Source organism: Oncorhynchus keta, chromosome 15 (assembly GCF_023373465.1).
Source record: "Oncorhynchus keta strain PuntledgeMale-10-30-2019 chromosome 15, Oket_V2, whole genome shotgun sequence".
Classification (NCBI taxonomy): Eukaryota; Metazoa; Chordata; class Actinopteri; order Salmoniformes; family Salmonidae; genus Oncorhynchus; species Oncorhynchus keta.
This window is the reverse complement of record NC_068435.1, coordinates 11,813,193-11,829,020: the sequence shown is the minus strand read 5'-3', so window position 1 is coordinate 11,829,020 and position 15,828 is coordinate 11,813,193. Positions and strand designations below refer to the sequence as shown.

General features: G+C 48.7%; 1 protein-coding gene across 2 annotated transcripts in view; it reads right to left on the bottom strand.

Annotated features, from left to right (window-relative positions):
- LOC118376836 (low-density lipoprotein receptor-related protein 8-like) overlaps window positions 1–15,828 on the bottom strand; it is a 212,158-nt gene that overhangs the window by 133,232 nt on the left and 63,098 nt on the right. For both annotated transcript variants that reach the window (XM_052463390.1, XM_052463391.1), the window contains exon 3: window positions 4,493–4,615. In XM_052463390.1, coding sequence (XP_052319350.1) covers window positions 4,493–4,615 — 123 coding nt within the window. The remainder of the gene's footprint in view (window positions 1–4,492; window positions 4,616–15,828) is intronic.

Sequence of the window (15,828 nt, the reverse complement as noted above, 5' to 3'; positions counted from 1 at the left end):
GAGCAGAGAGAGGTAGAAGGATAGAGCAGAGAGAAAGAGCAGAGAGAGGTAGAAGGATAGAGCAGAGAGAAAGAGCAGAGAGAGGTAGAAGGATAGAGCAGAGAGAAAGAGCAGAGAGAGGTAGAAGGATAGAGCAGAGAGAAAGAGCAGAGAGGGGTAGAGGGATAGAGCAGAGACAAAGAGCAGAGAGAGGTAGAAGGATAGAGCAGAGAGAAAGAGCAGAGAGAGGTAGAGGGATAGAGCAGACAGATGGAGCAGAGAGAGGTAGAATGATAGAGCAGAGAGAAAGAGCAGAGAGGGGTAGAGGGATAGAGCAGAGAGAAAGAGCAGAGAGGGGTAGAGGGATAGAGCAGAGAGAAAGAACAGAGAGAGGTGGAAGGATAGAGCAGAGAGAAAGAGAAGGATAGAGTAGAAGGATAGAGCAGAGCGAGGAGAGGGAGAGCGCAGACAGAAAGAGCAGAGAGAGGTAGATGGATAGAGTAGAGGGATAGAGCAGACAGAAAGAGCAGAGAGAGGTAGAAGGATAGAGCAGAGAGAAAGAGCAGAGCAGGGTAGAGGGATAGAGCAGAGACAAAGAGCAGAGAGAGGTAGAAGGATAGAGCAGAGAGGAGAGCAGAGAGAGGTAGAAGGATAGGTAGAGAGAGAAAGAGCAGAGAGAGGTAGAAGGATAGAGCAGAGAGAAAGAGCAGAGAGGGGTAGAGGGATAGAGCAGAGACAAAGAGCAGACAGAGGTAGAAGGATAGAGCAGAGAGAAAGAGCAGAGAGAGGTAGAGGGATAGAGCAGACAGATGGAGCAGAGAGAGGTAGAATGATAGAGCAGAGAGAAAGAGCAGAGAGGGGTAGAGGGATAGAGCAGAGAGAAAGAGCAGAGAGGGGTAGAGGGATAGAGCAGAGAGAAAGAACAGAGAGAGGTGGAAGGATAGAGCAGAGAGAAAGAGCAGAGAGAGGTAGAAGGATAGAGCAGAGAGAAAGAGCAGAGAGAGGTAGAAGGAAAGAGCAGAGAGAGGTAGAAGGATAGAGCAGAGGGATAGAGCAGAGCGAGGTAGAGGGATAGCGCAGACAGAAAGAGCAGAGAGAGGTAGATGGATAGAGCAGAGGTAGAGGGATAGAGCAGACAGAAAGAGCAGAGAGAGGTAGAGAGATAGGTAGAGGGATATAGAGCAGAGAGAGGTAGGTAGAGGGATAGAGCAGACATAGGTAGAGGGATAGAGCAGACATAGGTAGAGGGAGAGAGTAGAGAGAGGTAGAGGGATAGAGCTGAGAGAAAGAGCAGACAGAGGTAGAGAGTTCGAGCAGAGAGAGGTAGAGGGATAGAGCAGAGAGAGGTAGAGGGAAAGAGCAGAGAGAGGTAGAGGGATAGAGCAGACAGAGGTAGAGTGATAAAGCAGACAAAAAGAGCAGAGAGAGGTAGAGGGATAGAGCAGACAGAGGTAGAGGGATAGAGCAGAGAGAGGTAGAAGGATAGAGCAGAGAGAAAGAGCAGAGAATAGAGGGATAAAGCTGAGAGGTAGAGGGATAGAGCAGAGGGATAGAGCAGAGTGAGGTAGAGGATAGAGCAGACAGAAAGAGCAGAGAGAGGTAGAGGGATAAGCAGAGAGAAAGAGCAGAGAGAGGTAGAAGGAAAGAGCAGACAGGTAGAAGGATAGAGCAGAGGGATACCTATAATTCACTGCAGAGCGAGGTAGAGGGATAGCGCAGACAGAAAGAGCCAGAGAGGTAGATGGATAGAGCAGAGGTAGACTGGCCTTTAAGCAGACAGAAAGAGCAGAAAATGAGTCATGGTAGAAGAGATAGGTAAGGGATATCATTTGAGCAGAGAGAGGTAGGTACCTGTGGATAGAGCAGACATAGGTAGAGGGATAGAGCAGACATAGGTAGGGGAGAGAGTAGGAGAGGTAGAGGGATAGAGCTGAGAGAAAGAGCAGACAGAGGTAGAGAGTTCGAGCAGAGGTAGAGGGATAGAGCAGAGAGAGGTAGAGGGAAAGAGCAGAGAGAGGTAGAGGGATAGAGCAGACAGAGGTAGAGTGATAAAGCAGACAAAAAGAGCAGAGAGAGGTAGAGGGATAGAGCAGACAGAGGTAGAGGGATAGAGCAGAGAGAGGTAGAAGGATAGAGCAGAGAGAAAGAGCAGAGAGAGGTAGAGGGATAAAGCTGAGAGGTAGAGGGATAGAGCAGAGGGATAGAGCAGAGTGAGGTAGAGGGATAGAGCAGACAGAAAGAGCAGAGAGAGGTAGAGGGATAGAGCAGAGAGAGGTAGGTAGAGGGATAGAGCAGACAGAGAGAGAGGGATAGAGCAGACAGAGGTAGAGGGATAGAGCAGAGAGAGGTAGGTAGAGGGATAGAGCAGACAGAGAGAGAGGGATAGAGCAGACAGAGGTAGAGGGATAGAGCAGACAGAGGTAGAGGGAGAGAGTAGAGAGAGGTAGAGGGATAGAGTAGAGAGAAAGAGCAGACAGAGGTAGAGAGTTCGAGCAGAGAGAGGGAGAGGGATAGAGCAGACAGAGGTAGAGGGATAGAGCAGACAGAGGAAGAGGGATAGAGCAGACAGAAAGAGCAGAGAGAGGTAGAGGGATAGAGCAAACAGAGGTAGAGGGATAGAGCAGACAGAAAGAGCAGAGAGAGGTAGAGGGATAGAGCAAACAGAGGTAGAGGGATAGAGCAGACAGAAGGAGAAGTCAGGGTAAACGCAGCGTCACTGAATAGGTACAGTTGAAGTCGGAAGTTTACATACACTTAGGTTGGAGTCATTAAAACTTATTCTTCAATCACTCCACACATTTCTTGTTAACAAACTATAGTTTTGACAAGTCGGTCAGGACATCTACTTTGTGCATGACACAAGTCATTTTTACAACAACAGATTATTTCACCTATAATTCACTAACACAATTCCAGTGGGTCAGAAGTTTACATACACGAAGTTGACTGTGCCTTTAAACAGCTTGGAAAATTCCAGAAAATGATGTCATGGCTTTAGAATCTTCGAATAGGCTAATTGACATCATTTGAGTCAATTGGAGGTGTACCTGTGGATGTATTTCAAGGCCTACCTTCAAACTCAGTGCCTCTTGGCTTGACATCATGGGGAAAATCAAAAGAAATCAGCCAAGTCCTCAGAAAAACATTTGTAGACCTCCACAAGTCTGGTTCATCCTTGGGAGCAATTTCCAAACACCTGAAGATACCACGTTCATCTGTACAAACAATAGTACGCAAGTATAAACACCATGGGACCACGCAGCCGTCATACTGCTCAGGAAGGAGTCCCGTTCTGTCTCCTAGAGATTAACGTACTTTGGTGCGAAAAGTGCAAATCAATCCCAGAACAACAGCAAATTACCTTGTGAAGATACGGGTACAAAGGTATCTATATCCACAGCAAAACGAGTCCTATGTCGACATAACCTGAAAGGCCGCTCTGCAAGGAAGAAGCCACTGCTCCAAAACCCCCATAGAAAAGCCAGACTACGGTTTGCAACTGCACATGGGGACAAAGATCGTACTTTTTGGAGAAATGTCCTCTGTTCTGATGAAACAAAAATAGAACTGTTTGGCCATAATGACCATCGTTATGTTTGGAGGGAAAAGGAGGACGCTTGCAAGCCAAAGAACACCATCCCAACCGTGAAGCACAGAGATGGCAGCATCATGTTGTGGGGGTGTTTTGCTGCTGGAGGGACTGGTGCACTTCACAAAATAGATGGCAATATGAGGCAGGAAAATTAAGTGGATATATTGAAGCAACATCTCAAGACATCATTCAGGAAGTTAAAGCTTGGTCGCAAATGGGTCTTCCAAATGGACAATGACCCCAAGCATACTTCCAAAGTTGTGGCAAAATGGCTTAGGGACAACAAAGTCAAGGTATTGGAGTGGCCATCACAAAGCCCAGACCTCAATCCTATAGACAATTTGTGGCAGAACTGAAAAAGTGTGTGTGAGCAAGGAGGCCTACAAACCTGACTCAGTTACACCAGCTCTGTCAGGAGGAATGGGCCACAATTCACTCAACTTATTGTGGGAAGCTTGTGGAAGGCTACCCAAAACGTTTGACCCAAGTTAAACAATTTAAAGGCAATGCTACCAAATACTAATTGAGTGTATGTAAACCACTGACCAACTGGGAATGTGATGAAATAAATAAAAGCTGAAATAAATCATTCTCTCTGCTATTATTCTGACATTTCACATTCTTAAAATAAAGTGATGATCCTAACTGACCTAAAACAGGGAATTGTTACTAGGGTTAAATGTCAGGAATTATGAAAAACAGAGTTTAAATGTATTTGGCTATGGTGTAAACTTCCCACTTCAACTGTACATAGATGGTCAGGTGACCATGTAAGGGTGGTTGGTTGAGTGAGTGAGCGACCATGGACGGCTGTGTGCTCGTGGAGTGGTTGACAGACTGGGGAAGTGTTGCTGAGTGTTTGAGTTGGGTGAGTGTGGTTAGGTGACTATGAATGGGGAAACCACTGGAGCTCTGACTTACTGCAGGTGGCGTCTGCCTCATCCGAGCCGTCGGGACACTCTGGCTCCCCGTCACAGCGCCAGCGGCCTGGTACACACTGGCCGTTAGCACAGGCAAACTCTGCTGGGGCACACGTCTTCCTGGCTACTCAGAGAGATGGATGGTGAGAAGGACGGAGAGAGAGAGATGGTGAGAAGGACGAAGAGAGAGAGATGGTGAGAAGGACAGAGAGAGAGAGATGGTGAGAAGGACGGAGAGAGAGAGATGGTGAGAAGGACGGAGAGAGAGAGAGATGGTGAGAAGGACGGAGAGAGAGATGGTGAGAAGGACAGAGAGAGAGAGATGGTGAGAAGGACGGAGAGAGAGAGAGATGGTGAGAAGGACGGAGAGAGAGAGAGATGGTGAGAAGGACGAGAGAGAGAGATGGTGAGAAGGACAGAGAGAGAGATGGTGAGAAGGACAGAGAGAGAGAGATGGTGAGAAAGACGGAGAGAGAGATGGTGAGAAGGAGAGAGAGAGATGGTGAGAAGGATGGAGAGAGAGAGAGATGGTGAGAAAGACGGAGAGAGAGATGGTGAGAAGGACAGAGAGCGAGAGATGGTGAGAAGGACGGAGAGAGAGAGATGGTGAGAAGGACGGAGAGACATGGTGAGAAGGAGAGATAGAGATGGTGAGAAGGACGGAGATGGTGAGAAGGACGGAGAGAGAGAGAGAGATGGTGATAAGGATGAGAGAGAGAGATGTGATAAGGACGGAGAGAGAGAGAGAGAGATGGTGAGAATGATGAAGAATGAATGATGAAGAAGAATGATGAAGAGAGATGGTGAGAAGGAGAGAGAGAGATGGTGAGAAGGACGGAGAGAGATGATGAGAAGGAGAGATAGAGATGGTGAGAAGGACAGAGAGAGAGAGAGAGAGAGAGATGGTGAGAAGGACGGAGAGAGAGAGATGGTGAGAAGGACGGAGAGAGAGAGGTGAGAAGGAGAGAGAGAGAGAGATGGTGAGAAGGACGGAGAGAGAGAGATGTGAGAAGGACGGAGAGAGAGATGGTGAGAAGGACGGAGAGAGAGAGATGGTGAGAAGGACGGAGAGAGAGAGATGGTGAGAAGGACGGAGAGAGAGAGATGTGAGAAGGACGGAGAGAGAGAGATGGTGAGAAGGACGGAGAGAGAGAGATGTGAGAAGGACGGAGAGAGAGAGATGTGAGAAGGACGGAGAGAGATGGTGAGAAGGAGAGATAGAGAGAGAGATGGTGAGAAGGACGGAGAGAAAGAGATTTTGAGAAGAAGAGATAGAGAGAGAGATGGTGAGATAGAGAGAGAGATGGTGAAAAGGAGAGAGAACGAAAGAGTTAAAGAGGTGGAGAAAAAACAAGAGAATGGGAGAAAGAGATAAAAACAGGAGTTTCATCTACAATTCACCTCATTAATTAGTCACATGCTATGCAGTAATCAAAGCTAGGGCTGGTAAAATGACCATGTGAGCAACAGTTATGGATAAAGACATCGTATTATGTGATACGAACTGAAGATGGGACAGCAGGACATTCGTAAGACTCAAATCAAAGCGTCAAATGCGCCGAATACAACCTTAGTGAAATGCTTACTTACAAGCCCTTAACCAACAACAGAGTTTGAAGAAAATACCTAAAAAAAAGTAAGAGATAAGAATAACAAATAATTAGTCTGGGTAGCTATTTGATTCGCTGTTAAGGAGTCTTATGGCTTGGGGCTAGAAGATGTTTTGGAACTTGAAGCTCTCAACCTGCTCCACTACAGCCCCATCGATGAGAAAGGGGCGTGCTCGGTCCTCCTTTTCCTGTCGTCCACAATAATCTCCTTTGTCTTGATCACGTTGAGGGAGAGGTTGTTGTCCTGGCACCACACTGTCTGGTCACCACACTGTCTCTGACCTCCTCACCATAGGCTGTCTCATCGTTGTCGATGTTGTGTCGTCAGCAAACTTAATGATGATGTTGGAGTCGTGCCTGGCCGTGCAGTCATGAGTGAACAGGGAGTACAGGAGGGGACTGAGCACGCACCCTGAGGGGCCCCTGTGTTGAGGATCTGCACGGCGGATGTGCACGGCGGATGTGTTGTTACCTAACCTTACCACCTGGGGGCGGCCCGTCAGGAAGTCCAGGATCCAGTTGCAGAGGGAGGTGTTTATTCCCAGGGTCGGTGTTGAACGCTGAGCTGTAATCAATGAATAGCATTCTCACGTTGGTGTTCCTTTTGTCAAGGTGGGAAAGGGCAGTGTGGAGTGCAATAGAGATTGCATCATCTGTGGCTCTGTTGGTGTGGTACTGCAAATTGGAGTGGGTCTAGGGTTTCTGGGATAATGGTGTTGATGTCAACCATTACCAACCTTTCAAAGCATTTCATGGCTACAGACGTGAGTGCTACGGATCTGTAGTCATTTAGGCAGGTTACCTTAGTGTTCTTGGGCACAGGGACTATGATGGTCTGCTTGAAACATGTTGGTATTACAGACTCAGACAGAGAGAGGATAAAAATGTCAGTGAAGACACTTGCCAGTTGGTCAGCACATGCTTGGAGTACACATCCTGGTAATCCGTCTGGTCCTGCGGCCTTGAGAATGTTGACCTGTTTAAAGGTCTTACTCACATCGGCAGCAGAGAGCGTGATCACACAGTCTTCCGGAACAGCTGATGCTCTCATGCATGTTTTAGTGTTACTTGCCTTGAAGCGAGCATAGAAGTTATTTAGCTCTTCTGGTAGGCTGGTGTCACTGGGCAGCTCTCGGCTGTGCTTCCCTTTGTAGTCTGTAATAGTTTACAAGCCCTGCCATGAGCGTCAGGGCCGGTGTATTACGATTCGATCTTCGTCCTGTATTTACGCTCGTCGGAAGGCATAGCGGGGTTTCTTATACGTTTCTGTGTCCCGCTCCTTAAAAGCGGCAGCTCTAGGCTTTAGCTCAGTGCGAATGTTAAATAATGTATTATGTCATTTTGGAGTAACTTTTATTGTAAATAAGAATATATTTCTAAACACTTCTACATTAATGTGGATGCTACCATGATTACGGATAATCCTGAATGAATCATGAATAATGATGAGTGAGAAAGTTAGAGGCATAAATATCATACCCCCTAAAAATGTTATTGTAATGATGAGAGGTTAGCATGTCTTGGGAAAGGAAACGGGGATACCTAGTCAGTTGTACAACTGAAATGTGTCTTCTGCATTTAACCCAACCCCTCTGAATCAGGTAGCTGCGGGGCCTTCATCGTCATCCACGTCTTTGGCACCCGAGGAAAGGTGGGTTAATTGAATTGCTTGTCAGCACTGGGGTATGATATTTGTGCGTCTGTAACCTTCTCACTCATCATTATTTACGATTCATTCAGGACTATCCTGAGGACGCCTCATAATAATAATAAATGGAATGAACACAATGTTATGAAATACATGGAAACCAGGTGTTTGATTTTGAGACCATTCCGTTAATTCCATTCCGGCAATTACTGTGAGCCTGTCCTTCCCATTTAAAGTGCCACCAGCCACCACTGGTTTAAGTATTTCAAAGGATTTCAAGTAGTATTTGAATCCAGGTCTGGAGCTGAACCAGCTTTCCCCATGGCACACACATTAAAAACACAAACACAGCCAACAGAGAGGCAGAGCCATTCCAGTTCCCTGGGCCATTACCCCAACACAGAGGACAGAGCCATTCCATTTCCCTGGACCATTACCCCAACACAGAGCCATTCCATTTCCCTGGACCATTACCCCAACACAGACCCATTCCATTTCCCTGGACAGACCCATTCCATTTCCCTGGGCCATTACCCCAACACAGAGGACAGAGCCATTCCATTTCCCTGGACCATTACCCCAACACAGAGGACAGACCCATTCCATTTCCCTGGACCATTACCCCAACACAGAGGACAGAGCCATTCCATTTCCCTGGACCATTACCCCAACACAGAGGACAGACCCATTCCATTTCCCTGGACCATTACCCCAACACAGAGGACAGACCCATTCCATTTCCCTGGACCATTACCCCAACACAGAGGACAGAGCCATTCCAGTTCCCTGGACCATTACCCCAACACAGAGGACAGACTCATTCCATTTCCCTGGACCATTACCCCAACACAGAGGACAGAGCCATTCCAGTTCCCTGGACCATTACCCCAACACAGAGCCATTCCATTTCCCTGGACCATTACCCCAACACAGAGGACAGACCCATTCCATTTCCCTGGACCATTACCCCAACACAGAGGACAGAGCCATTCCAGTTCCCTGGACCATTACCCCAACACAGAGGACAGAGCCATTCCATTTCCCTGGACCATTACCCCAACACAGAGGACAGAGCCATTCCAGTTCCCTGGGCCATTACCCCAACACAGAGGACAGAGCCATTCCATTTCCCTGGACCATTACCCCAACACAGAGGACAGAGCCATTCCAGTTCCCTGGGCCATTACCCCAACACAGAGGACAGAGCCATTCCATTTCCCTGGACCATTACCCCAACACAGAGGACAGAGCCATTCCAGTTCCCTGGACCATTACCCCAACACAGAGGACAGACCCATTCCAGTTCCCTGGGCCATTACCCCAACACAGAGGACAGAGCCATTCCAGTTCCCTGGACCATTACCCCAACACAGAGGACAGACTCATTCCAGTTCCCTGGACCATTACCCCAACACAGAGGACAGAGCATTCCAGTTCCCAGTACCCCAACACACAGAGCCATTCCATTTCCCTGGACCATTACCCCAACACAGAGGACAGAGCCATTCCATTTCCCTGGACCATTACCCCAACACAGAGGACAGAGCCATTCCATTTCCCTGGACCATTACCCCAACACAGAGGACAGAGCCATTCCATTTCCCTGGACCATTACCCCAACACAGAGGACAGAGCCATTCCAGTTCCCTGGACCATTACCCCAACACAGAGGACAGACCCATTCCAGTTCCCTGGACCATTACCCCAACACAGAGGACAGAGCCATTCCAGTTCCCTGGACCATTACCCCAACACAGAGGACAGAGCCATTCCATTTCCCTGGACCATTACCCCAACACAGAGGACAGAGCCATTCCAGTTCCCTGGGCCATTACCCCAACACAGAGGACAGAGCCATTCCAGTTCCCTGGACCATTACCCCAACACAGAGGACAGACCCATTCCATTTGGGCCTACCCCAACACAGAGGACAGAGATTCCAGTTCCCTGGACCATTACCCCAACACAGAGGACAGAGCCATTCCATTTCCCTGGACCATTACCCCAACACAGAGGACAGAGCCATTCCAGTTCCCTGGACCATTACCCCAACACAGACGACAGACCCATTCCATTTCCCTGGACCATTACCCCAACACAGAGGACAGAGCCATTCCATTTCCCTGGACCATTACCCCAACACAGAGGACAGAGCCATTTCCAGCCATTCCCCTGGACCATTACCCCAACACAGAGGACAGAGCCATTCCAGTTCCCTGGACCATTACCCCAACACAGAGGACAGAGCCATTCCAGTTCCCTGGACCATTACCCCAACACAGAGGACAGAGCCATTCCATTTCCCTGGACCATTACCCCAACACAGAGGACAGAGCCATTCCAGTTCCCCCTGGACCATTACCCCAACACAGAGGACAGAGCCATTCCATTTCCCTGGACCATTACCCCAACACAGAGGACATTCCATTTCCCCCTGGACCATTCCAGTTCCCCCAACACAGAGGACAGAGCCATTCCAGTTCCCTGGACCATTACCCCAACACAGAGGACAGACCCATTCCAGTTCCCTGGACCATTACCCCAACACAGAGGACAGACCCATTCCAGTTCCCTGGACCATTACCCCAACACAGAGGACAGAGCCATTCCATTTCCCTGGACCATTACCCCAACACAGAGCCATTCCATTTCCCTGGGCCATTACCCCAACACAGAGGACAGAGCCATTCCATTTCCCTGGACCATTACCCCAACACAGAGGACAGAGCCATTCCATTTCCCTGGGCCATTACCCCAACACAGAGGACATAGCCATTCCAGTTCCCTGGGCCATTACCCCAACACAGAGGACAGAGCCATTCCAGTTCCCTGGACCATTACCCCAACACAGAGGACAGACCCATTCCATTTCCCTGGACCATTACCAACACAGACACAGAGCCATTCCAGTTCCCTGGACCATTACCCCAACACAGAGGACAGAGCCATTCCAGTTCCCTGGACCATTACCCCAACACAGAGCCATTCCATTTCCCTGGACCATTACCCCAACACAGAGGACAGAGCCATTCCATTTCCCTGGACCATTACCCCAACACAGAGGACAGAGCCATTCCAGTTCCCTGGACCATTACCCCAACACAGAGGACAGACCCATTCCAGTTCCCTGGACCATTACCCCAACACAGAGGACAGAGCCATTCCAGTTCCCTGGACCATTACCCCAACACAGAGCCATTCCATTTCCCTGGACCATTACCCCAACACAGACGACAGAGCCATTCCATTTCCCTGGACCATTACCCCAACACAGAGGACAGAGCCATTCCATTTCCTGGGCCATTACCCCAACACAGAGCCATTCCATTTCCCATTCCAGTTCCCTGGACCATTACCCCAACACAGAGGACAGAGCCATTCCAGCCATTACCCCAACACAGAGGACAGACCCATTTCCATTTCCCTGGACCATTACCCCAACACCAGTTCCCTGGGCCATTACCCCAACACAGAGGACAGAGCCATTCCAGTTCCCTGGACCATTACCCCAACACAGAGGACAGAGCCATTCCATTTCCCTGGACCATTACCCCAACAACACAGAGCCATTCCATTTCCCTGGACCATTACCCCAACATAGAGGACAGAGCCATTCCAGTTCCCTGGACCATTACCCCAACACAGAGCCAGACCCATTCCAGCCATTCCATTTCCCTGGACCATTACCCCAACACAGAGCCATTCCATTTCCCCCTGACCATTACCCCAACACAGAGGACATAGCCATTCCATTTCCCTGGACCATTACCCCAACACAGAGGACAGAGCCATTCCAGTTCCCTGGACCATTACCCCAACACAGAGGACAGACCCATTCCAGTTCCCTGGACCATTACCCCAACACAGAGACACATTCCATTTCCCTGGACCATTACCCCAACACAGAGGACAGAGCCATTCCAGTTCCCTGGACCATTACCCCAACACAGCCATTCCATTTTCCCTGGACCATTACCCCAACACAGAGGACAGAGCCATTCCAGTTCCCTGGACCATTACCCCAACACAGAGCCATTCCATTTCCCTGGACCATTACCCCAACACAGAGGACAGAGCCATTCCAGTTCCCTGGACCATTACCCCAACACAGAGGACAGACCCATTCCAGTTCCCTGGACCATTACCCCAACACAGAGGACAGACCCATTCCAGTTCCCTGGACCATTACCCCAACACAGAGGACAGAGCCATTCCAGTTCCCTGGACCATTACCCCAACACAGAGCCATTCCATTTCCCTGGACCATTACCCCAACAACCATGGGACTGGCAGTGCAGTTCATCTAATACTATCAACCACTCAGAGGCTTTCAGTTTGGCTTTCTGGTTACAACGAATCTTGAGGTTGTTGTTTTCTCTCTCCAAAGCTGTAAAGTTGGAGCTGAGAGGACCTGGTGTGTACAGAGACAGGTGACTCTTGCTCTCTTACTCTCCGTCTCTGTCTGATAGTACAGCCCCACACAGGTGCTTAAGATGCTCAAAATGGCAGAGACACAACAATACGAACAAGGCGTTCAGGTGGGCCTTCTCGCTTCAGCAACACAATACAAACCCTGTTATCTTCATATCCAAGTCAAACAGAGAGGGGTGGATGTAAAAGGTGGATGGCCTGCTGTATGTATTTACAGCTGGTGGTAAATGGAGGTAGTTGAGTAACCTTGCCTGAGACTTGAATACAGGTCGTCTCCCGGAGCAAATGCGTAGGTTTTTAGCTCAACAGGGTAACACAAGGACGAGTGTTACACAGGAAACCTGAGTTTGAACCCAAGTCTCTCACACAGTGTTAGAATAACAAAGGAGAACATCTACTGAAACAGACAGACCTCTGGCAGTTGTACATACCCCAACACAGAGCCATTTACATTATTCCATGGAGAGGGCAGTTGTACATGTTTACATGGAGAGGGCAGCCATTGTACATGTTTACATGGAGAGGGCAGTTGTACATGTTTACATGGAGAGGGCAGTTGTACATGTTTACATGGAGAGGGCAGTTGTACATGTTTACATGGAGAGGGTAGTTGGTAACCAAAACTCCATGTTGTGTTCATCAGGTATGTTGTAGCTAATTTTCAAACATGCCTGACAAGCACAAACCATTTAACGACAAAAATGACAATTGTGACAATAACAGTGTTTATCTGCATGACAATGAATCGTTACCCAAAATTCCATAATTGTCACAGCCCTAGTGTTAGGACCAAAAATAACTCCCTCTACCCCAACACAGAGGACAGAGCCTCTTTCTCTCCATTTCTCTGCTAGTTGCAAGGCTTTTGCCCAGAAGTGTCACCGCCAGGGCCATAAATATTGTCATTATTATTCTTGTTCAGTATAGAAAATGGGTTTTCCTGAACAATCTCTTTAACTGCCATTAAGAACATGTTTGGTTTTCCAGAACATTCCATTATATTCTCATTAGGAGCCACAGGAAGCAGTGTTTGGTTGGCTTGAGGACAGATGATACCCCAACACGCAGAGCCATTCCAGTTCCCTGACTGACTTTAACTAACACCTCCTTAAAAGCCTTGTCAACTCATTAGTGTTCACAGCCGACACCGCTAGAGTATTCTCAAAAGATACACAAAAACACTTAGGGATGATTCATATTAGAAAGTGAAGGGGAGAGAGAGAAAAGACGGAGAAAGAACAGCGATAAGAGATTAGTAGAGAGAAAGGGGTAGAGAGAGAGAGAGAGAGAGAGAGAGAGCCATTCCATTTCCCTGGTAGAGATAGGAGAGAGAGAGGTAGAGAGAGTTCCCTGGAGAGAGGTACCCAACACAGAGGACAGAGAGGTACCCCAACACAGAGAGAGAGAGACCCATTCCATTTCCCTGGAGGTACCCCAACACAGAGGCAGAGAGAGAGATTTCCCTGGAGAGGAGAGAGAGAGACAGAGAGAGAGAGAGAGAGAGGTAGAGAGGGGTAGAGAGGGGTAGAGAGGTAGAGAGAGGTAGAGAGAGGCCATTCCAGAGAGAAAGGGGTACCCCAACACAGAGAGAGAGAGAGAGATTTCCTGGAGAGCCATTCCATTTCCCTGGAGAGACAGAGAGAGAGAGAGAGAGAGAGAGAGAGAGAGAGAGAGAGAGGAGAGAGAGAGAAGATGAGAGAGAGAGACAGAGAGAGAGAGAGAGAGACAGAGCCATTCCATTTCCCTGGACCATTACCCCAACACAGAGAGAGAAGATGGAGAGAGAGAGAGAGAAGACTGGAGAAAGAACTGGCAGAGGAAGAGATGAGTAGAGAGAAAGGGGAGAGAGAGAGAGAGAGATAGAGCAGAGAGAGAGGAGAGATTTCCCTGGAGAGAGAGAGAGAGAGAGAGAGAGAGAGAGAGAGAGAGAGAGAGCCATTCCAGAGAGAAGATGGAGAGATTTCCCTGGACCATTACCCCAACACAGAGAGAGAAGATGGAGAGAGAGAGAGAAAGAGAGAGAGAGAGAGAACAGCGAGAAGAGATGAAATTCTGTGGGTCTTACCCCCCAGTCAGCCATTCCAGTTCTGTGGGGTCTTACCCCCCAGTCAAATTTCTGTGGAGGTCTTCCCCAGTCAAGTTCAATGGTGGTCTTCCCCAGTCAAATTCCTGGGTGGATCTTCCCCAGTCAATTCTGTGGGGGTCTTCCCCCAGTCAAATTCTGTGGGTCTTCCCAGTCAAATTCTGTGGGGTCTTCCCCAGTCAAATTCTGTGGGGTCTTCCCCAGTCAAATTCTGTGGGGTTCTTCCCCAGTCAAATTCTGTGGGGTCTTCCTCAGTCAAATTCTGTGGGGTCTTCCCCAGTCAACAGGGACAGAGCCATTTCCATTTCTGTGGGGTCTTCCCCAATCAAATTACCTGTGGGGTCTTCCCCAGTCAACATTCTGTGGGGGTCTTCCCCAGTTAAATTCCATGGGGACCATGGGGGTTCACTCATTGAGATAGTTACATGTTTCCAACGGCAGCTGGTGCCATCTGTTTGGGAGGGAGGAAGGGATGTGTAGAGAGAGGAGGGATAGGTAGAGAGAGGGAGGGATGGGTAGAGAGAGGGAGGAATGGGTAGAGAGAGGGAGGGATGGGTAGAGAGAGGGATGGGTAGAGAGAGGGAGGGATGGGTAAGAGAGAGGGAGGGATGGGTAGACAGAGAGGAGGGATGGGTAGAGAGAAGGAGAGATAGGTAGAGAGGGAGGGATGGGTAGAGAGAGGGAGGGATGGGTAGAGAGAGGAGGGATGGGTAGAGAGAGGGAGGGATGGACAATACAGAGAGAGGGAGGGATGGGTAGAGAGAGGGAGAGATGGGTAGAGAGAGGGAGGGATGGGTAGAGAGAGGGAGGGATGGGTAGAGAGAGGGAGGGATGGGTAGAGAGAGGGAGGGATGGGTAGAGAGAGGGAGGGATGGGTAGAGAGAGGGAGGGATGGGTAGAGAGAGGGAGGGATGGGTAGAGAGAGGGAGGGATAGGTAGAGAGAGGGAGGGATGGGTAGAGAGGGGGAGGGATAGGTAGAGAGAGGGAGGGATAGGTAGAGAGAGAAAGAGAGAGAGAGAAAGATTTAGACAGACAAAACAGAGATATAGACACTCAGAGATAGAGACAGACAGTTACTCTACTATTCAACACAGAGCTGGGGAAGGTTTAGACAGTTACTCTACTATTCAACACAGAGCTGGGGAAGGTTTAGACAGTTACTCTACTATTCAACACAGAGGTGGGGAAGGTTTAGACAGTTAGATACACAAAAACACTACGGAGAAAGGCTTCAACACAGAGCTGGGGAAGGTTTAGACAGTTACTCTACTATTCAACACAGAGCTGGGGAAGGTTTAGACAGTTACTCCACTATTCAACACAGAGCTGGGGAAGGTTTAGACAGTTACTCTACTATTCAACACAGAGCTGGGGAAGGTTTAGACAGTTACTCTACTATTCAACACAGAGCTGTGTCTAGTGGTGTCTAGTAGTGTCTAGTGGTGTCTAGTGGTGTCTAGTAGTGTCTAGTAGTGTGTTGTAGTATCTAGTAGCGTGCTGTAGTATCCAGTAGTGTTTTAGTAGTGTCTAGTAGTGTGCTGTAGTATCTAGTAGTGTGTTGTAG